The 22757-nt window shown below is 44.8% G+C and overlaps 1 protein-coding gene across 4 annotated transcripts; it reads right to left on the reverse strand.

The window, feature by feature from the left end:
• Nucleotides 1-1843: 1843 nt before the first annotated feature.
• On the reverse strand, nucleotides 1844-20080 carry SMIM13 (small integral membrane protein 13). Of its 4 annotated transcripts, none has more exons than XR_012157332.2 (4): nucleotides 19530-20080; nucleotides 13600-13737; nucleotides 5345-5639; nucleotides 1844-4177 (listed from the first exon to the last, which is right to left on the reverse strand). XR_012157332.2 is itself a non-coding variant. In XM_073332058.2 (3 exons), exons 1-3 carry the CDS (start codon nucleotides 19603-19605, stop codon nucleotides 5446-5448), a joined length of 408 nt encoding a protein of 135 aa, XP_073188159.1. In that variant the 5' UTR covers nucleotides 19606-20080; the 3' UTR covers nucleotides 1844-5445. The 4 variants fall into 4 exon arrangements, 2 of the variants coding, with proteins under 2 accessions (XP_073188159.1, XP_073188160.1); XR_012157331.2 differs by having other exon boundaries at nucleotides 5137-5639; XM_073332058.2 differs by having other exon boundaries at nucleotides 1844-5639.
• Nucleotides 20081-22757: the final 2677 nt, after the last annotated feature.

Genomic DNA, 22757 nt, shown 5'->3' on the forward strand with positions numbered 1-22757 from the left:
TGGCCATTTCTTCTCCTCTCTCAGGTCTACCTAAACCTCTATCCTGTCAACTCCCTTTTGTTTGAAGCACAGACTATGTCTACACCCTGGGGAATATAGCCACATAGCTATCATGGCACAGCTATGGCTGCCTAACTAAATAATGTAGACGCAGCCTACAAAGATGAAAGGGAGAGACAACAGGTAGGTCGACAGAAGAATGCTTCCGTTGACCTAGCTGTGTCTACATCGGGGTTAGGTTAACATAGCTACGGCACTCAGGGGTGTAAAAAATCCACACTCCTGAGGGCCATAGTTATGTCAGCCTAAACTAAGTATAGACCAGGCCCAAGTCTATTATTGCTACCTCTTATGCTTGGAAGTCAGTGTATCTACATACCCACATACACAAGCACCTGAAAGCCACCAATTGTGCTTAGCTTTCAAGACCTAGGTTTCAGAGTTAACAACCCACTGGGAATGAAAAAGGGTTACTTCATACCTTCTTTCTCATAATTGTTTCAGGCTGCCTGCAGACTCAGGAAGACAATATAGTATCAATTTACACTCTGTGAATTAAAACTTTCCAATTGAAAACAATCATCACAACCAAAACAAGTTTTTTTTAAAATGACAGTTTAGATTCTGAAGCAACAATTCCATAAGAAGGAATGAATTGTGCAGCCAATTCAGAAGTTGCAAAATACATGAATGTCTTGGCCTATATACAGTAAGAAAATTTTTAAAAAAATATTTTCAAACTTTTAGACTTAATAGCTATATCTGTTCTTTATATTTAACACACACAACTCTCCACACCAATGTAGAGTAAGACAATGCTGACAAATTTGTATACTGAGCAAAACAAAGCCAAAAGAAACCTCCCCCCAAAACGCCACACAGTACTTTAACTGGATCCTCCACACACATTGGACAGCACAGAAGACAAGGTGTAACGCAGTGTTCTGCCCACAAGAGTGCCTGTAGGGAAGAAAAACTGTCAATCCTCTTCGTGGGGGCTGGTCAGATAAAGGAGTGGAGTTAACTCAAGAGTCTTTCTATGCCTCCTGCTAGAGATTGAAGAAAAGTCACCATATCTTTCATGGTCAGTGTCAAAGACTGCTAACAAATCCAACGGAATCAGCATGGATATTTTACGCTCTTCCACTGCTGGGAGTAGGTCACAAATCAGCAACACCAGTGGACTTGAAAATATGTGACTGGGGACAAGGAAATCCAAGAATCCAAGTATTAGAGTTGCTCTGGCACAACCATCTTTCCTCAAAAGTGCAATGTTACTGCATTAATCCATTTTTGCAGATGAGAAAAGTGAGGTGGAATGAAATTGTAGCTTGCTTTAGGTCAAAGAGCAGAGACACAACATAGGACTCCCCAACGTGTGTGTTCTAGTCACAAGACTACACTCTCTCCCAAAGTGTATTTCCTCATTCTATCCCTCACCCCACCCCTAAATGTGCTTCCACTTTTAATCTAAAAAACCACCCCCATACTATACGGTGCTCATTTTTTGTTTTAAATGAAACTGATAGGTCAGTACTGATAAACAACCTTATATAGAGCCACACTAAAGTGTAACAACAATGTAGAGGGGGAAAAGTGTGAAAGGAACAGGTGTTAATTTCTAATTTGAGGGAATATTGTTTTAAAAGTTAAGGATGTTAATTTTTAATTAAGCAGTTGGCTATTTTTATAGATTCAAGCCATTTGCATCCGTTATAACGGTTGAAATCTGACCGTTGGGTTTGATTACATACTGTTCTGCACCCAAACTAAAGAACCACCATACTACTTTGCAAATGAGATACCAATACTCCTCCAAAAATATTAACTTGTACCAAAAGAGTTCTCATATCAAGTCTATTTTATTTTGTTTTTGTTAAGTTATCTGTGCAGTCAGTTTAAAAGAACAGTTAACATGATGAATACAGACAAACCACGGAAGCATTAGGTACAGTATCTTTTAACAGTTAACACTGAAGACGCAAATGACTACATTAAACACATTCTTTATTCTGGCTGTTGCCAAACAAACTGAAGTTGAAACATACATAGGTCTGGGTCAGTGTAAACCTAATGCTAAGCAGCAAGTTGCTCACTGATTGCAGCGCAGTATATAGCATTTACTGCAAATAGCTACAGCAGCAGTGCTTAATGAATGAACTGCATAGAATTAGCCTTGTGGGCAGGTGTTAAATAACCATGATAAAAATCATAATGGCTTCCTAACAGGTCTGAATTTTGCAATAGTCATAAGAAAAATCCTACAAGAATACAACTGTCCTCAGTTTTCTCCTGAATTTGTAGCCATTATTTACCTACTCTTTTCAACCAGCCTATATTATGTGCTTGTTCTACGATCCCTGGCAGTAGCCTTTTCAAATAAAGTGTTTCACATACAAAGCAGATAACTGCTGCTCACTCAACCATTGCTACAAAAGTGATATGAATATATTTTAAATTAATTGACCAAAACCAACCAGCATATTCAGTAGAATGGTTGCAATAAGGCATATATATTTAAAAATAAATCTAATTAAAACAAAGATTAAATCAGTCATTTATATTTTTGCCTTACAAAATGGTTTTTTTAGAATTGTATTAATTAAAAACTAAGTGCTCAGCTACAACTAAAATACTTTAGATGTACATTGTTAAAAAAAAGTCCAAAACAAAATTTTTTGAAGACAAGAACATGAGTTCTATTGGACTGGTAAAACTTAATACCTTGGACCTGCTCACAGGCACATGTTCACATAAATACACCCTTGTTTTATAGGTGTGTGTAAAACCCCAATATGCCGAAGTTTCCACATGGGACATGTGCAGAAAACCCTTTTTATTTTCTCCTATTCATATTATACATTGACATCTTCATCACCGAAGCCACACAACTCACACTATCTCTATAATATAAATCTCATTGTCATGCTGCTACTAGGAGCATGAATGTTATGTTATAGGTGGATTTAGTGTTACTGGCAAGTAGGTCACATCAGCATTATTAATTAGTAAGAGTGTTGGCTATTTTTCACAAAATGACAGACAGACTAGATGAACTCCATGTGGGGGAAATGTTGATCAGAAAGGCAGGACAAACTTGCTTCCCAGAGTTCTATATTCATTAGTTTTAATTTCCATGTTATTGCATACTTCCAGGTAGAAGTGTCAGCACTGAAACTTACTGGGTTTCCCTCATCAACTTACTCAAGGCATGAGGCACAAGGACTTTCGAGTGCTACCTTGCTTGGTATCTGTATAGCTGTAATTTCACATTTTTTCACAGCTGTTGAAATTAGAGCCTGTCTGTGGGTTTCCATTACCTCTTTCAGCAGGAGAGATTAGAAATGTCAGCTTTTTGCTGTCTGTGCATTTCCTATGTGTACTTATATTTCAGTTAAAACTGAAACGTACATATAGTAGGAATGCTTTATATCAAGATTATAGTCCTTTTGCAGACTAAAATTAATGAGAGTTTACAAAAACGTATGTTCTTAATGAAAAGATTAAGAAAATCTGCTTAGAACTGTTCGGTTGAAGGTATACTGAACATCAAATGGACTATACTGTTGAGTATGTCCTAACAGCAAACACTTGAAACAAGCAGGAAAAGGAAACAATGTTGTTGAACAGTTTGAATACAGTACAATGGGGATATTACCTTAAATCAATAGCCATTTCCAGTTCCCATTCTCACCAGTAGGAAGTATGGAATAGGAAAAACTATTAATATGTTTTACATGTGTTTTGAGGATATGTGCAAACTGATGTGTAACCATGCTTGAAAGTGTAATCCTGTAATAAAGCATGTTTATACATACCTGCTGGTAAACAAAGAAAGAACACAGAACTTGCAGGGAAGGGTCAAGGACATCCATTACATATTTTAACACTGACACATTAGGAAGAAAGTTTATGTCAGCTGTTTGTGGTATATTTCAGTGAATACTGTCATCTTCAAATCCTAACACATTGGCTTTCAAATAATATCCACAGATAAATTAAAATATAAAGGCAGTAAAAATGTGCTCTTCTCCCAGACATAGGAGTCTATTCTATCAAAGAGCTAAGCATTGCTATTGTCACTAGAGGTTCAAGAGAGTTTGTCCACAGATGTAGGATTCATAGTTTGTAGTTTTAAGACATTTTCCTGTAGAGCAGAATCTGAATGCAGGGAAAACTAAGGAGAAATTAAACAAATCAACAAGATGCATCCAAAGTTTATGAAAGGAAGTCAAATGAGCTTGTTCCAAAACACAGACACTGTTCTTTTTGTAGCTTCATCCCCCAACATCCCCCTTCAGAGGCAGCACCTGCTTATTCTTCCTTGTTTGATACACATTAAACTCTAGTTTACAAAGTTGCTAGACTGCTGCAATGTGGGATTTAATTTTGCTTGAAGTACAATGCAAAAAAATAATAATAAAAAAAGGATGTTCACCTGGAGTACAATTCAGGTACTGAAGAACTGGGAGAATCTGCTAAATTGCTGATACAACCAGTAACCACCACCACCAAACATGAGGTACTAAACACATTGCTACAATACTATTAAAGTGGTGTCCACCAAATTGGTCACAAATTCTTCATAATAAATGGCGCCAGAAAAAAAAAATCTGGTACCAAATACCTGATGTAAAAATGTTTACATTTTAAAGTGAGTTAGAACTGTGCTTGCCACTTTAGGATACTAAACAGTGAAGACACTTAACCCATGCTGCACCTTCCCATCTCCAGTAAAAATGGAGTCAGAGATTCAGATGACAAAACACAGACGTCTAGCAGAATAGTTTTACCTGTAACCCTTCTTGTGTCAAAACCAAGAAGCCAGGTATGGTCACCTGATTAGGTTTTTCTTTAAGGAGATAGTTACAACCTCCACATCACGTGCATCTAGTACGGATTCTCTCATGTACAGAAAAGGTTACTAAACCTCATTTTAGAATACCATGCAAGCAGGATATCCTTTGAACATCTTTCAAGTTTACATGCATTGACAAGTTGAAGAATATATATATATATATTTATATTTATATAGCTGAATGAAATGCAGAAATAAAATTAAATTTTACTACAACTAGTTGCAGTGCTGTGAAATAAAAATAAAGTTCGGAACCATTTCCAGTCTGACATGCTTACCCTGTTCAGACGAATGGAAAGGCTAGGTCTAGGGACCAGGAAACCGCATCCATTTGCAAGGGCGAGAGCTACAGCAGCTCAGCCTTTTCTAGGCGGAGAGATTCTCCCCCCACCTTCTTTTTTCTAGTTCTATATGGCTTACCATTAAAGCCCTTCCTGAACCGCTACTAAAGTAGTGTATATCTGAAATCCAAAAGTAAAGACTCACAGGTATTTGGCTTTTTTCAGCCCATTGTTTTTAGTAAAACCAAACCGCTGAATCACACAGAGCAGCAGAAGTGTTTAATCTGTTCATAGTTGACTATTTTTTTAAGTTGCTTCTTCTGCTGGTGCCCTTCTTTGCCGTGCCGATTTCTGTCTACCTCTCTGTGGAGTGGGTGGAGTCTCCTGTTCAGCTTCAGACTCTGAAGGCTCATTATCCCCCTGCTGGGATCCTGTGTCTCCTATCAACTCTCTCAGGAACTTGAATTTAGATAAAAACAGTTGCCACACCACATACCAACCTATGGGAGACAAAAACCAAAGAGTTATACAACTTCATATTTTTCCAACGTACAAAAACCCAGGCTACAAAAAGTGCATTCATCAACTGCTTACCAGCGCTCGGAAAAGGATTACCCCTTTCCAAAGATTTTAAAATGATCTACCAGTTCTCAATTTGATTCAACTAGTAGAACTCTCGTCTCTGGACCAGAAGAGGCCAAGTTCAAATTCCAGATTAGGACTTGAGCTCCCTGTGAACGTTAATATGTCAGCATAGCAACAGGGGGTAATGAATATCGCACAGTTATGGGTATCATCCTTCCAGTGTTAAAATGAGCTTCCTTCTTAGTTTCTTGACTGGCCATGACACTTTTTCATCGTAAAAAGATAAGCCCAGCATTTCTAGCCTAAACTTGCTCACTCAATAAATAGACCAGAATACCTCGGTCTCTGCATAAACTATTGCTGAATGCGATCATGCTTTGGCTGTTTTACTACACTGCTAGTTTTATAACAGGTGTGGGAAGATCTTAAATTAGGATTTAGTACAAACCACAGCTCTGTTCTAGAATCAGACAGACGAGGTTCTCATTCTTCTAGCCCTCAAAATATTCTGAAGTGATACTTCAACTGGAAGAGTTGATCCCTTCAGTTCAAAAGTCTTGCTTAAACAAGGTACTACCTCATTTACCCTTCCAGGATTCCATTACAGAAAAGTTAAAATGATCAGGGAACACTATTTAGTATTGGACAGCTTCTCCCACCCCGACCTCCATATACAGGGAAGGGACTATAAAAGGCAATTTAAAACATGTGCTGTTTAATCAGAACAGCAAATTACAGTAGTTAGTCTTCATTTTTAATGCCCTGCACAGCCTACCCCCAATCTAACCATTATTTTGAACAGGATATCAAGAGGTCATCTTTCGATTCTTACTACTGAGGGCATTCTGCGCCAAAAAATTAAAAATTCCGTGCACAATATTTTAAAATTCTGCAAGTTTTATTTGTCAATAAATAAACGTAGAGGCTCCAGCATGGCAGCGGGAAGCACAGGCCACTGGTTTGCTGAAGGTGGGAGATCACCCTGCAACCCCCCACTCCCAGGACGCGGACTCAGAGGTGAGGCACCACCCAAACCTGACAAAGCACAAGGCTTGGGCCTGCCCCAGAAACACCCTGTGACCCTGCCCCTCTGCGCCAGGCACACCAGGTGTGGAGAAGGCAGGCTCAACCAGGTAGGATCCAAGTGTGGAGGGGCTCAGTGTGGGGGGGATTCAGGTGTGGGGTGAGAGGATTTGGTGTGGAACAATCTGGGTGCAGGCAGCTCAGAGGGGGGATCTGGATGCACAGAGACTCGTGGGGGGGAGGGTTCCAGATGGAGGGGCAAGGGGACTCTGCAGAGGCTTCCAGGTGAAGGTGGTTGGGGCTCAGCGGAGGGGTCTGAGCATGGGGAATCTCAGCGGGGGGTTTTGGGTGTGGGAGGAGTATGGCCTAGTGGAGTGGGGGTCTGGGTGCAGCTAGTTGGGGGTCAGTGGTGTGGGGGCTCAGGATGGTGCAGCGGGTGGGGGTTTGACTGCAGGGAACTCAGTGGGGGGTGGTATGGGTGCAGGGGTGGGGGTTCAGAGGCAGGTGGTGTGGGTGCAGGGGGGGATCCAGGTGCAGGGGCTGAAGTTCAGTGGGGTTGAGGTTCAGGTATGGAGGGCTAAGGGGGTTCTGAATGTGCCCAGTGAGGCTTGGCAAGAGTGTCTGGGTATGGGAGGTGCGGATGCATGGGGGTTGGGTGGATGGGGGAGCAGTTCCCTGTACAGTGAGCCCCCTCCCAACGGTTGAGGAGCGATGGGGGCATGAAACAGGGGAGGATGCTGAGCTTCCTGCAGCTGGGGGAGGTTTTGTGGGGTTGGGTCTGACACAGTCCCAGACACTCCTTGCAGGGAAAGAACAAATCCCGTCCTCTCCTGCCTCCAGTGCAGACAGGACTAGCAGCTGATGCTGGCTCAGGGTAAGAGCCACTGGCCCGGTGTCCCCAGCCCCGAGATGATTTACCTCTCTGCCAGGTTCTCCGGGTGCCTGAAACAATGTACCTGCACTGCTAGGGAGAGGTGTGTGACTGCTCTTACAGCTTCCCTTTGCTTCCCTGTCAGAAAGGGATTTTTCTGTGGGAAAGCAAAGAAATCTGCAGGGAACATGAATTCTGTGCACACGCAGAATTCTCCCAGGAGTAAATTCTGCTCTATCAATGTTTCCAGTCTTCAATGCCCAACTGTTACATTTTCCAAACCAACATCTTTATGCTGTCTTCCATGCCTCTCCTCAAGCATGGAAGGATCTCCACTAAATATCTGAAAAGCCATTTTATTGTCTCCCATATCCTTCCTTAAAACTCTCCTCTGCCATGATGCCTACAAAAAAAACTTGACCATATTTAGGGAAGTTACTGAACTGTGATTACTGGTCTTGTCGGCTAGCATTGTCTCATTGTTTCCCTGTGCTCCCTCTTTCTGCTTGTTGCATCCACCTGTTGTCTCTAACCATATACTTCAATCGTAAGCTCTCTGAGGAAGTGACTATCTCTGTTATGCATTTGCAAAGCATCTAGCACAATGGGGTCCTGATGACTGGGACTCTTAAATGCTACCATCATAATTAAGGCTTCAAGTTTGTCACAGAGGTCACAGAAGTCATGGATTTCGTGACTTTCCATGACCTCCGCGACTACTTCAGCAGCCGGGGCACCTGGCTCTGGCATAGCTCAGGCAACCCTTGTGGCAGTCGTACTGGCAGCTGCTGGGGCAGTCTTGGGCTACCGTGCCCCCCTTGCCTCACCAGCAGCAGTGGAGTTTGGGCATGAGAGGGGGCTGGGGCACAGGACTGGGTGAGGCAGGCTCTGGGCAGCTCTTACCCGGGGGGGGGCTCCCCAGAAGCAGTGACTTCCCCCTGGCTCAGCTGCTAGGCAGAGGCGTGGCCAGGCAGCTCTGTGGTGTGCGCTGCCTCCACCCGCAGGCACCACCCTCACAGCTCCCATTGGCCGCAGTTCCCAGCCAATGGGAGCTGTGAAGCCAGTGCTCTGGGTGGAGGCAGCACACACCACAGAGTTGCCTGGCCACGCCTCTGCCTAGCAGCTGAGCCAGGGGGAGGTCGCCAGTTCTGGGGAGCCTCCCAGGTAAGCACCACCCAGAGCCCGCCTCACCCTCTCCTGTGCCCCAGCCACCTCCCACACCCAAACTCTGCTGCTGCGAGGGAGGCATGGAGCCAGGTAGGGAGCCTTATGGCCCCGCCAACTCGCCCCTCCCCCGCCAGCACCCGGGCAGCCCTCCCCCAGTCCCACCCACCCTCAAGTTTTAGTCAGAGGTATTTTTAGTAAAAGTTATGGACAGTGATTTGAAAAATTATGCTATATAAAAGTGTTATGTGTTATACTAGAAATGTTAGTTTTATCCTGCTTAGAGTTAATCATTAATACTTTGACTCACATCATGAACTGGGAAAATCCTGTCAATCCCAAATTTAAGTCACTGGCCTATATGAATTTTAATTACCTTTAAAAAATCTTGTTTGCCCAGAACTAGCAGAACCAGTCCTGATTATTTATTTTAGGTGTTACCAGAGAATGATAATAGACATCCTTTAAATGTGGACAATAACGCAAGGCTCATCAAGGAAGATGATAACAATACAGAGACATCTAGGGAATCAGTGAGTGTGAAAGATGATAGTTCTCTCTCTGGAAAGATAGATTTTAAAAAGATTATTTTTTGTGCCCTAAGATCATGCATACTTCAACTGGCTCTACAGAATCTGTAGTTAAATCCTATTTCCCTCACTGGCCCAATTTTTATAGAAAAGCAATCAAACAATGCAAAGGCATGTTAGTTTCTACTCACAGGAGAGAGAGAGGAAAAAAACAATAAGTGTGTCAAATGAAAACAGAAAACTACCAGCAATATACATATTGCTAGGATTAAAACTGTACTCATTACTACTAGTTTTCTATTTTCATACACATTTAATATAGATAAATGATACTCAAGATATTACAAACAATTAAAGAAAACCTATGAAGCAGCTATGAATCTCCAGTTCTATAGGTCCTCATTCTTGCCACTAAATCATACACTAAGATTTGATTTTTTTTAAAAAAGATGTAATGTACTTTATTAGACCTTACAAACGTATATATAAAGAAAAAACAGACAACAAATTGTCTATTTTTTTCCCTAGAAGCCCTTCAAAGAAAGCCAATTCACATAATAAAGAGTACAGTTTTAATTCTAGGGACAGCAGAGAACAAGATATCAAAATATTTAGCATCTTCCACAAAATAGTATAAGGTGCTCTAGAATAACTCATTTAAAAGATGAACGAAAAGTACTGAAATGTATTTAATACCCTAGATTACCAGCATAAATGGGGCACTGAGCACATCACTTGGTATTACACAATAAGTGTTCCTTTTATTTTTGCGAACTGAGCCATTCATCTTACAAATGATCATTTGTATATCTACAAAACTCTCTAGTTTAAGACAAGAATTTGGACATTTTAGATAACCAGCCAATTCAGACCTCACTGAGCAACTAAGAATCTACGGTCAACTAAGTACACTGAATCACTATACAGATTTAAAAAGCAGTGCAGGATTTTACAGAAAACCAACGTCTTGATACTAAAGAGATGGTCAATTTGAAATCTAGTCATTTATATTAAAAAAGTTAGAAGTACTCTGAGGTGCGACACCTGCTCCCAACTGTCACTGTCAATTGTGGAGGTTTTACAGCCATTTTCTTATTTTCTTCTCCCACAGGTTCTCTCCCCTTGTTGCTGTGTAAAAGGCATACCTAAACATGTAAAACTGACTGATTGTCCAGGGGAAACCCTGGAAGTGTCCCCACATAATGTAATCAAAGTGGATAAAGCCTTTTTTTCTAATTGCTTTCAGTCACAGTGTAAGCTCTGATTTAAGAAAGTGTTATCTGAAGCAATACTAAATAAACAGATTCAGAGAAGAGTGATTTTTAAATTGTCTCTCTTTAAAAACATAGGTGTTATACTGGAATTGCTGAATGCCTGTAAGGACACAAACTGTTCCTTAGATATAACGTGGTCAGGAAGAAAACTGACAATCAAAACAGATTATGGAAAAAAACACAGAGGCCTGTCAGCATTTTCAAGAATCTCACTGAGAATGAGAAAAAGAATTGTGAAGAGCTCAAATACTATGGTAACACAGGCCATGTACATGCAATAGACATAGTATGTGTGGCTTGGTTCCACAGGGCTCTTTGAGCTTGACTCTCCCTCAGTGCAACTTTTCAAATACAGTCCAGGCCTATTTCCTTCCCAACAGGAAAAGAATTTATCGCCTTGCTAGCTCCTCTTTACAAACACGTTTTAAAGACAACTTCAAAGGAAAGGGCATTTTCTTTTCAACTGTCCTTAGAAGGACAATGTTGGTTTAGGTCTCTTAGGCTATGTCTACATTAGAGACCTTACAGTGGCACCTCTGTACCCATGCAGCGGCACTGCTGTAAGATCTCTTGTGTAGCCTTTCTATGCCAATGGGAGGGAGCTCTCCCATCAATATAATTAAACCACACCCAATGAGTGGTGGTAGCTTCTCCCGCTGACCTAGTGCTGTGCACACCACAATTATGCTGGCAAAACTTATGTCACTCAGAGGGGGATTTCCATACCCCTGAGTGACATACGTTTTGCCAACTTAAGTGGTAGTGTAGACACAGCCTTAGATTTTGAAGGTCTGCAAAATTAATTAAAGAGTTATGAAACAACTGAATGTAGCATTAAAGAACAGCTTGTGTCGTAAGTGTGTTCCTGTCTACAACTAAATTCAGCCTTCTAAAATAGTACACAGAAGTCCCCTATCTCAATGTTTGTTAAATCTGGTCTGGTTTTTTGGGGAGGGGGGTGGGGTTATGCAAGATGTAAGTCAAACCACATCCTGCTAGTCAAAAATTCACTAGAAATTTTCAGCACACATCAAAATGTACCTCTTTGCAGTCACAGTGTAGCTCAATGTGTGCGTATTGTGAGGAACTAAATCAAGTACAGACAACAAATGCCCAAGTTAGTAATATCACAGTTCAGCTTGCCTGACACTTCATCCTAACCTCACTTTCTGGACTGTGCTTCAATATTGTCAAGATCCCACCATTCACAAAAGAGTGTGTGCTGTTACATATAAACGATTACGTTTACTCAGGTCTGCATGACCTGAATAAACCTGTTTGTTGTCTGATGTGGCACACAAGTTTGATGACCATAGATCTTGGCATGTTAAAGCTTTTTACTACCAATGACAAGAGGCACGAGACGACCAAGGCTAAAGCAGTAAAGTGAAAGAAGGCAGGCTAAAAAAGATTGAGGAAAGGAAGGATATTAAGCCAAAAGGGAAAATGGGAGGGAGGGAGGGAAGGAAGGAATTACTGGGGAAGCCAAAATCTGACCTGATGGAAGGGAATGAAGAAGAAAAAGGAAAGTCCTGAAATAGGTAGCAGTAAGACAAACAGATGGGGAAAATTATACAGATTTAAATGACTGCTATTTGAGACCCAGGCTGATACTTAAATTAGCTGTGTAATAACTGGGAGCATGCGCTCGTTTCACGGCACCAGGAATAGTGCTTTTCTCTAGGCAGAAGAGTCCCGTGCCTTGCTGCTGGAGCCCCTTACACACTGGAGACATCTCAGCTCTTCTACTGACCTGTTAGAGCTCAAGCGAATGAGGAGTGGCATACTCCCCTTACAGCAGATCCTGATGAGAACAGAAAAGTCACACATGCTGAAGGAGCCTAAGCTCCCATGGGAAAGGAGCTGCTTCAGATCTCACTCTTCTCCTTTGCTGCAGTATAAGGTGGAGGCATCCAGACTACTGAACAAGGCTCACTCTGCCTTGATCAGGAATTTGGTCAGAAACCAGCAAAGAGGATGGAAGTGGGAGAAATTTGAAACTCCTACCTGCTCACTACCACCAGTCTTAATAACTCAAATGGGCACACAAAGAAAACAGGATAGCACACAAATGGCAGGGAGGAAAAAGCAGAAAACAATAACAAAATCATAAATAGTTGAGAAGAAATGAAAGGAAAAGGAACAGAAGCAAAGTTGCTAAAAGTGAAGTTCAACTTTAAAGAGTGACTGACAAACAGCCATGTTTACAGTTTCTCAATCATTTCTGTAATAAATGTGCTCAGTTTACCAATAGATTTTTTTTCTAACTGCAAGAGCTCCCCCACCCCCTATCTTTCTCCTCCCCAAGGTTCAACCAAGGCTCTGAAAGGCATCAACTCCCACTGATGACAATGGGAATTGTGGATACCAAGTAATTCAAGATCAGGGCACCTATTCAGGGATTTTTATTTAAAAAACAATGTAGGTGCCTAACTTTAGGCATATATGTTTGAATATTTTGGCCTATGTCTTTACACAGCTGAACATTTAATTTTTCTAATGTGATTAATTCCTGTTGACATTTAATGTTTTAGATTTTTCTCTTTTCTCCATAGAAGAGTGGTAAAGACTAATTTAAGTTGCATGATAAAAAACAGAACTAATTCAGCATAGCACACACTAACCATATTTGTGTTAAAGAGTGGAAATTCAAATAGCACTACACATGTCCACCAGATCCAAGTGTTAAATACAAATTTGTAACTACAAATAGGAGTTGTACACATCATCTTTGAAACATGAATCAGACATTTTTTCCCATTTGGTTAAACCTTTAAAAAATTTCTGTAATTAAATAAAAGAATATGTAGTGCCAGTATTATTCCATTAATATGTTAGGAACAGACAATAAGCAAAAAATGAAATATACTGATTACAGAGTTCAAAGTGTATACCACTAAAAACAACATTGTAACAGGCCACAAGATTTGACTTCATTATGGCACGAGGAGTAGTCCCCCTACAAAACTTATGCCCCAATCCTGCAAACATTTAAGTACATGCTTAACTTTACTTCTTTGAGTGGTCCCATGGTAGGGGGTCAGGGCAGGGAAGTAAGGTGAAATCAATGTAGCTGTGGTGAATTGTGAGCTTTCATGGACAGAGACCATGACTTCTTTCCTGTGTCTAAGTGCAAAGCACATTGTGGACACTGGGGGGAAGAAAGCAAAAATAAATTTAACTGTGTTAATGAAGTAGTGAACTTTTTAATGGTGTCTACTGTATATGTCTATATGCATGCAAACATTAATAGAAATTGTAAGTTGCCTTGCTGAAGCAGATTTGTTTAAATATTTGTTAAATGCTTAGTAGTAAATAATAGTTTTAGCTAAAGCATTGTATTGTAACGAGTGATGTGATATTAAACTGCTTTTTGAGACTACTACACTAACAGATTTAAACTCGGTATTGAGTCTTCCTTCGTAACCCAAGCATGCAAAGCTACCTCAAATCACAGGAAGTGTTCAGCAGTTTGATGGTGTGGAGAAAGGACCATGTTCAAGTAAAAACTGTTTGACATCAGTTGCTGTTATACGGCAAGTGCTAAGCAAAATGGTATGATGGGGTACCTTATGGCACAAAGAACATATGCAAAGAGACACAAAGGCTTGGATTCCTGAATGGACGATCCACCCAAGACTGCTCATTTGGACCTATGGGGGTTTGAATTTGAAGGATCGTCTGTTGTCTCATATCAGTGTAAAGGCTCTGCTTATTTGCAAATCAGCAAATTTTAATAGTCACCAACCAATGAGAATCAACCTTTCTTTAGGAAAATAACTAAAAATTACAAAAGCAAAACAAGATTAAAAATGGTTTAAAAATCAAGATTTCCTGAACAACCCCCCCCCCCCCCCAAAATCCCCACACCACACCTCACAGCCCAAAACCAAAACAAACCCCACAATTTTTGATGCAAAAAGAAAAGGAGTACTTGTGGCACCTTAGAGACTAACCAATTTATTTGAGCATGAGCTTTCGTGAGCTACAGCTCACTTCATCGGATGCATACCGTGGAAACTGCAGCAGACTTTATATACACACAGAGAATATGAAACAATACCTCCTCCTACCCCACTGTCCTGCTGGTAACACCATCCTGATAACACCATCCTGGCCACTATGGATGTAGAAGCCCTCTACACCAACATTCCACACAAAGATGGACTACAAGCCATCAAGAACACTATCCCCGATAATGTCACGGCTAACCCGGTGGCTGAACTTTGTGACTTTGTCCTTACCCATAACTATTTTACATTTGGGGACAATGTATACCTTCAGATCAGCGGCACTGCTATGGGTACCCGCATGGCCCCACAGTATGCCAACATTTTTATGGCTGATTTAGAACAACGCTTCCTCAGCTCTCGTCCCCTAAAGCCCCTACTCTACTTGCGCTATATTGATGACATCTTCATCATCTGGACCCATGGAAAAGAAGCCCTTGAGGAATTCCACCATGATTTCAACAATTTCCATCCCACCATCAACCTCAGCCTGGTCCAGTCCACACAAGAGATCCACTTCCTGGACACTACAGTGCTAATAAAGAATGGTCACATAAACACCACCCTATACCGGAAACCTACTGACCGCTATTCCTACCTGCATGCCTCCAGCTTTCACCCTGACCACACCACACGATCCATCGTCTACAGCCAAGCTCTGCGATACAACCGCATTTGCTCCAACCCCTCAGACAGAGACAAACACCTACAAGATCTCTGTCAAGCTTTCTTACAACTACAATACCCACCTGCGGAAGTAAAGAAACAGATTGATAGATCCAGAAGAGTTCCCAGAAGTCACCTACTACAGGACAGGCCTAACAAAGAAAATAACAGAACGCCACTAGCCGTCACCTTCAGCCCCCAACTAAAACCCCTCCAACGCATTATTAAGGATCTACAACCTATCCTAAAGGATGACCCAACACTCTCACAAATCTTGGGAGACAGGCCAGTCCTTGCCTACAGACAGCCCCGCAACCTGAAGCAAATACTCACCAACAACCACATACCACACAACAGAACCACTAACCCAGGAACTTATCCTTGCAACAAAGCCCGTTGCCAACTGTGCCCACATATCTATTCAGGGGACACCATCACAGGGCCTAATAACATCAGCCACACTATCAGAGGCTCGATCACCTGCACATCCACCAATGTGATATATGCCATCATGTGCCAGCAATGCCCCTCTGCCATTTACATTGGTCAAACTGGACAGTCTCTACGTAAAAGAATAAATGGACACAAATCAGATGTCAAGAATTATAACATTCATAAACCAGTCGGAGAACACTTCAATCTCTCTGGTCACGCAATCACAGGCATGAAGGTCACTATCTTAAAACAAAAAAACTTCAAATCCAGACTCCAGCGAGAAACTGCTGAATTGGAATTCATTTGCAAATTGGATACTATTAATTTAGGCTTAAATAGAGACTGGGAGTGGCTAACTCATTATGCAAGGTAGCCTATTTCCCCTTGTTTTTTCCTACCCCCCCCCCCCCCCCCAGATGTTCTGGTTTAACTTGGATTTAAACTTGGAGAGTGGTCAGTTTGGATGAGCTATTACCAGCAGGAGAGTGAGTTTGTGTGTGTATGGGGGTGGGGGGGTGAGAAAACCTGGATTTGTGCTGGAAATGGCCCACCTTGATTATCATGCACATTGTAGGGAGAGTGGTCACTTTGGATGAGCTATTACCAGCAGGATAGTGAGTTTGTGTGTGTGGTTTTTGGGAGGGGGGTGAGGGGGTGAGAGAACCTGGATTTGTGCAGGAAATGGCCCAACTTGATGATCACTTTAGATAAGCTATTACCAGCAGGACAGTGGGGTGGGAGGAGGTATTGTTTCATATTCTCTGTGTGTATATAAAGTCTGCTGCAGTTTCCACGGTATGCATCCGATGAAGTGAGCTGTAGCTCACGAAAGCTCATGCTCAAATAAATTGGTTAGTCTCTAAGGTGCCACAAGTACTCCTTTTCTTTTTGCGAATACAGACTAACACGGTTGTTACTCTGAAACCTGTCAATTTTTGATGCATTATCTTAGCAATGAATGCTAAATATCATTTTCACTCTGCTATTCCACCATCATTTTTATGATAAATATAACTGATACTGTATTTTTTAACAACTTATAGAGATGACTGAAAAATTCTGAAGTGTTTGAAACAGTCAAAAAGATTCAGCAAAAGTTTTTCTGAATTTTTGCATACATAGCTAACTCTGCAATTTGAATCCACATGTATTCTCTCTTCCCTGGGCCATGCATACTACGGTTTTGTACGTGAATTAAAAGTATTGAAAAAAGGGCCCAGAATAGTTTTAAAATCCCAGCTTCCCCACCAAGTTTGGTTTGGTAGAAAAAGGGCTCTCCCCTACGAACGGTGTCGAGTCACTACCTGACTTGAGTGAAATGGAAAGAAGTTAGCTTTATTACTACTATTACAACAATTTATATGGTGACTAACATTGTGGCATGTAGGCATATTGGGCCCAAACCAGTACAATCAAAATCAATGGGAGTTTTAACATTAACTTCAGTGGCAGTAGGGTTAGGTCCTTCTGGGAAGAATTAATCTACTGCTGAAGACTTCTAACACTCACAGAAAAAGAATTATAGCAAGAGACAATATAAATATTTAGACTATTTGCCAAAACAACGAACTTGGAGAGAGTGTCTGGTAAATCATTTTTTACCCAAGAAAACACAGTTATTACCAGAGACTCTTCTACTTACGTTACTAGAAAACTCAGGGCCCAATCCTGCCTACATTCCAACACAAGTACCCCTAGTCGTGTGTGAAGTCTTGGCAGGATAGGGCTCTAAAACAATGGTTTTCAAACTTTGGGTCGCGACCCAGTACTGCATCACAGAATACAAGACACTGGGTTGCCTTGCTCAGCACCCAGGGACCCTGGCAGCCGGCCAGTAAAAACTAGTAGTCCCTACCTGTTCTGACACCCCACTGTGCCCTGGAAGGTCCGCCTCCTAGGCAGGGGGGGACCACGGGGCTCCACACGCTGCCCCTGCCCCGAGTACTGGCTCCGTTGTGGGGGGTGGGACCTGCAGGCGAGAGCCATGCAGAGCCACATGTGAGCCTCCGCCTAGGAGCCAGACTTGCTGCTGGCTGCTTCTGGGGCACAGCACAGTCCATGGTGCCAGGACAGGCAGGAAGCCTGTCTTAGCACCCCTGCTGCGCTGCTGACTGGGAGCCACTGGAGGTAAGCCTGCGCCCCAACGCCATGTTCCAATCCGCTAACCCAGCCCTGAGCTCCCCCCAACCCAGAGCCCCCTCCTGCACCCCAAACCCCTGCCCCAGACCAGAGCTCCCTCCCATACCCTGAACCCCTCATTCCCAGCCCCACCCTGCAGGCCTTACCCCTGCACTCGAACACTCTCTTCCCCAGTCTTGAGCCCCCTCCCACACCCCAAACCCCTCATCCCCAGCTCGGTTGTGTCACGGGCATCAACAACTTTCTTTAACTGGGTCGCCAGAAAAAAAGTTTGAAAACCACTTAAATTCAGCCAAAATTTTACTTAAGAAGAGGAAGCTCCACTGTCCTTTAAGCATTTTTAATCAATTTAATACATAATTTTATTTTCTGACCAAGGTAGGTAAAAGGCATTTACGCAAAGAATTTCATAAGACTCTTTAGTTAAGTTCTTACCATGTGTTACATATGGGGAGAGAGAAAAAGAGAGGGGGATGCCTGAATATTACAGAATAATCCTAGTCTTTCAACATCACTCCTGTTACATACTTTTTACATAAGGTCTGCACTCCAATCAACATTTACCATGGTAGTGTAAAGAAAATGAGGAAGCTGACCAGATTGCATCTTACAGAGCATTCAAAACTCTTCTCTTTGTTTCTTTGATTTTTTAAAATACAACAGACACCTATAGAGTATCCTTAAGTGCCTCTCTTTATGGGGCTCCATAAACGTCCTTCCGTTAGTCTCAAATTAACCTCAAATTAGTTGTTTAAATTTTTTTTAAAAAGCACAATTTTCAGTAGGAGGCTTTTTTAGTCATTCACTGGTATTTCTATTGCCGTTAATACTGTCCTATCTGCAGAGCATAACTGTTCAGCAACACGTTTCCCAAAAGGATGTCAACTTCGGAGCAAAAAGAACAGAAGTACTTGGAAATGCAGTGCACCCCACCCCCCCACATTCTAATGCACCCCTCCCCTCACGAACACTGCAATGCACCCCGCCCCCACCATTTGGATACCATTAAATTAGGCTTGAATAAAGACTGGGAGTGGATGTGTCATTACACAGTGTAAAACTATTTCCCCATGTCTATTACAAAAGGTTTTTTTTCCTCTCCTGTTGGTAATAGCTCACCTTAACTGATCACTCTCCACTGAATGCATCCGATGAAGTGAGCTGTAGCTCACAAAAGCCTATGCTCAAATAAATTTGTTAGCCTCTAAAGTGCCACAAGTCCTCCTTTTCTTTTTGCCACTTCAGACTAACAGGGCTGCTACTCTGAAGCCTCTCCTTACAGTGTGTATGGTAACGCCCATTGTTTAATGCTCTCCGTGGATATAAAATCGCTTTACTGTATTTTCCAGCGTAGGCATCCGATGAAGTGAGCTGTAGCTCACGAAAGCTTATACGCTAATAAATTGGTTAGTCTCTAAGGTGCCACAGGTCCTCCTTTTCTTTTTGCGGCTACAGACTAACACGGCTGCGACTCTGAAACTTCAGACCAGTGTAGTGAATTCAGTGTCTCTCCCTGACAACATTTCAAGGCTCAAAGATCTGGGAACACGCCAAGAGAGCGCTGCGAGCAAGCCCCACAGCGGGGCACCAGGCTCCTCCCCACTCCCTCCCCCGGCAACGCCGAAGCGGGCTCGGCGGCGGCGAGGGATCGGGGCAGGGACTCACACGCAGAGACCTAGGGGCGCGTACTCACCGCACAGCATGAACAAGAGCACACAGGCCAGCGTGGCCACGATCACCAGCAGCGTCAGCCCGACGCTCTGCCACATCTTGGCTGCCCGGAGCGGAAGGCGCTGGGCGCTGTTACCCGCAGGGAGGGCGCAGCGGCAGCAGCAGCAGCAGCATCACCGCGGAGCATGGAGGGAGGCGGCTGGCCGCGCTCGCTGCGCCGGAGAAGCAACTGCGGGCGCGGGCGGTAGTCAGGAGCCACCCCCAGGACTCACGGCCGGCGGGGCCAGGCCGGAGATGGGGGAGGGGCAGGCACAGATTTAGGGGCGGGGGATAGGAGGAGGGGGAGGGGGGGTAGCGGCACTGGGACCCCAGGGGGCACAGCGGGGGACGCGCCCGGCCGCCGCCTCAGACCTGCCGGCGGGGAGGAGGTGACGCCCCGCGTGGCTCCGCCGCCGGCCGCCTCTGGAGGGAGCCGCAGCCCCGCGCCCCGCCGGAGGAGCGGCCCCCAATGACAGAGGCCGGGCGGCGGCGGCGGCAGCGGCAGCTTCTCTCCCTGACAACCCGGCGCGAGAGGCCCCCCAGCCCAGGGGCGGGACGCGGGAGGCTGCGTAGAAACGCGTCACCGTGACGTCAGCCAGCCGCGCAGGGCACGCTGGGAATTGGAGTCTGGCGGCGGCCGCGGCGAACTACGGTTCCCGGCACAGCCCGCCGCGGCTGCCGTTAACGCCCCCCCCCGCCCCCCGTGGCCGGCCTCCGCCTCTGCCCCGCGCATGGTGTCCGGGCGCTCGCTCCTGGCTCGGGCCCCGCCTTCCCCTCGCCGTGTGCCCAGCCTCCGTGCTGCGCCAAGCACTGCCCCAGCCCTGCACAGCCCATACCCCGCCACAGCGACCCCGCCCTTCTGGTCATGCAGTGTCCCCCTCCCCTCACGGGCAGTCTAATGCGCCTCTCCCCGCACTCATACTGCAGTGCTCCCCCACCCCTCCCTCTGCAATACACCCTGCCCCTCACTCACACTCACACTGCAATGCACCCTCCCGCTCTGCAATGCACCTCCACCCCTCATCCTGCAATGCACCCTTCCCCTCATTCACATTCACACTGCAATGCATCTCCACCCCTCATCCTGCAATGCACCTTTCCCCTCATTCACACTGCAATGCATCTCCACCCCTCACCCTGCAATGCACCCTTCCCCTCATTCACATTCACACTGCAATGCATCTCCACCCCTCACCCTGCAATGCACCCTTCCCCTCATTCACATTCACACTGCAATGCACCCCCCTCAGTCACACTGCAATGCATCTCCACCCCTCACCCTGCAATGCACCCTTCCCCTCATTCACATTCACACTGCAATGCATCTCCACCCCTCATCCTGCAATGCACCCTTCCCCTCATTCACATTCACACTGCAATGCACCCCCCTCAGTCATACTGCAATGCATCTCCACCCCTCACCCTGCAATGCACCCTTCCCCTCATTCACATTCACACTGCAATGCATCTCCACCCCTCACCCTGCAATGCACCCTTCCCCTCATTCACATTCACACTGCAATGCATCTCCACCCCTCACCCTGCAATGCACCCTTCCCCTCATTCACATTCACACTGCAATGCATCTCCACCCCTCATCCTGCAATGCACCCTTCCCCTCATTCACATTCACACTGCAATGCACCCCCCTCAGTCACACTGCAATGCATCTCCACCCCTCATCCTGCAATGCACCCTTCCCCTCATTCACATTCACACTGCAATGCACCCCCCTCAGTCACACTGCAATGCATCTCCACCCCTCACCCTGCAATGCACCCTTCCCCTCATTCACATTCACACTGCAATGCATCTCCACCCCTCATCCTGCAATGCACCCTTCCCCTCATTCACATTCACACTGCAATGCACCCCCCTCAGTCATACTGCAATGCATCTCCACCCCTCACCCTGCAATGCACCCTTCCCCTCATTCACATTCACACTGCAATGCATCTCCACCCCTCACCCTGCAATGCACCCTTCCCCTCATTCACATTCACACTGCAATGCATCTCCACCCCTCATCCTGCAATGCACCCTTCCCCTCATTCACATTCACACTGCAATGCACCCCCCTCAGTCACACTGCAATGCATCTCCACCCCTCATCCTGCAATGCACCCTTCCCCTCATTCACATTCACACTGCAATGCACCCCCCTCAGTCATACTGCAATGCATCTCCACCCCTCATCCTGCAATGCACCCTTCCCCTCATTCACATTCACACTGCAATGCATCTCCACCCCTCATCCTGCAATGCACCCTTCCCCTCATTCACATTCACACTGCAATGCACCCCCCTCAGTCATACTGCAATGCATCTCCACCCCTCACCCTGCAATGCACCCTTCCCCTCATTCACATTCACACTGCAATGCATCTCCACCCCTCATCCTGCAATGCACCCTTCCCCTCATTCACATTCACACTGCAATGCACCCCCCTCAGTCACACTGCAATGCATCTCCACCCCTCATCCTGCAATGCACCCTTCCCCTCATTCACATTCACACTGCAATGCATCTCCACCCCTCATCCTGCAATGCACCCTTCCCCTCATTCACATTCACACTGCAATGCACCCCCCTCAGTCATACTGCAATGCATCTCCACCCCTCACCCTGCAATGCACCCTTCCCCTCATTCACATTCACACTGCAATGCATCTCCACCCCTCATCCTGCAATGCACCCTTCCCCTCATTCACATTCACACTGCAATGCACCCCCCTCAGTCACACTGCAATGCATCTCCACCCCTCATCCTGCAATGCACCCTTCCCCTCATTCACATTCACACTGCAATGCACCCCCCTCAGTCTCACTGCAATGCATCTCCACCCCTCATCCTGCAATGCACCCTTCCCCTCATTCACATTCACACTGCAATGCACCCCCTCAGTCACACTGCAATGCATCTCCACCCCTCACCCTGCAATGCACCCTTCCCCTCATTCACATTCACACTGCAATGCACCTCCACCCCTCACACTGCAATGCACCCCCCCCATTCACAGTGCAATGCACCCCTCCCCTCATTCACACTCACACTGCAATGCACCCCCGCTTAGGGTGACGAGGTGTCCTGTTTTGGACCAGAATACCCGCTCAGAAAGGAATCCTTACAGCTCCAGTCAGCACTACTGACCGAGCCATTGTATGTTCGGTTTGCAACGCCACAGCGGGGCTGGCAGGCAGGCTCCTTGC

This window comes from Lepidochelys kempii, chromosome 2 (assembly GCF_965140285.1).
Source record: "Lepidochelys kempii isolate rLepKem1 chromosome 2, rLepKem1.hap1, whole genome shotgun sequence".
In the NCBI taxonomy this organism is placed as follows: domain Eukaryota; kingdom Metazoa; phylum Chordata; order Testudines; family Cheloniidae; genus Lepidochelys; species Lepidochelys kempii.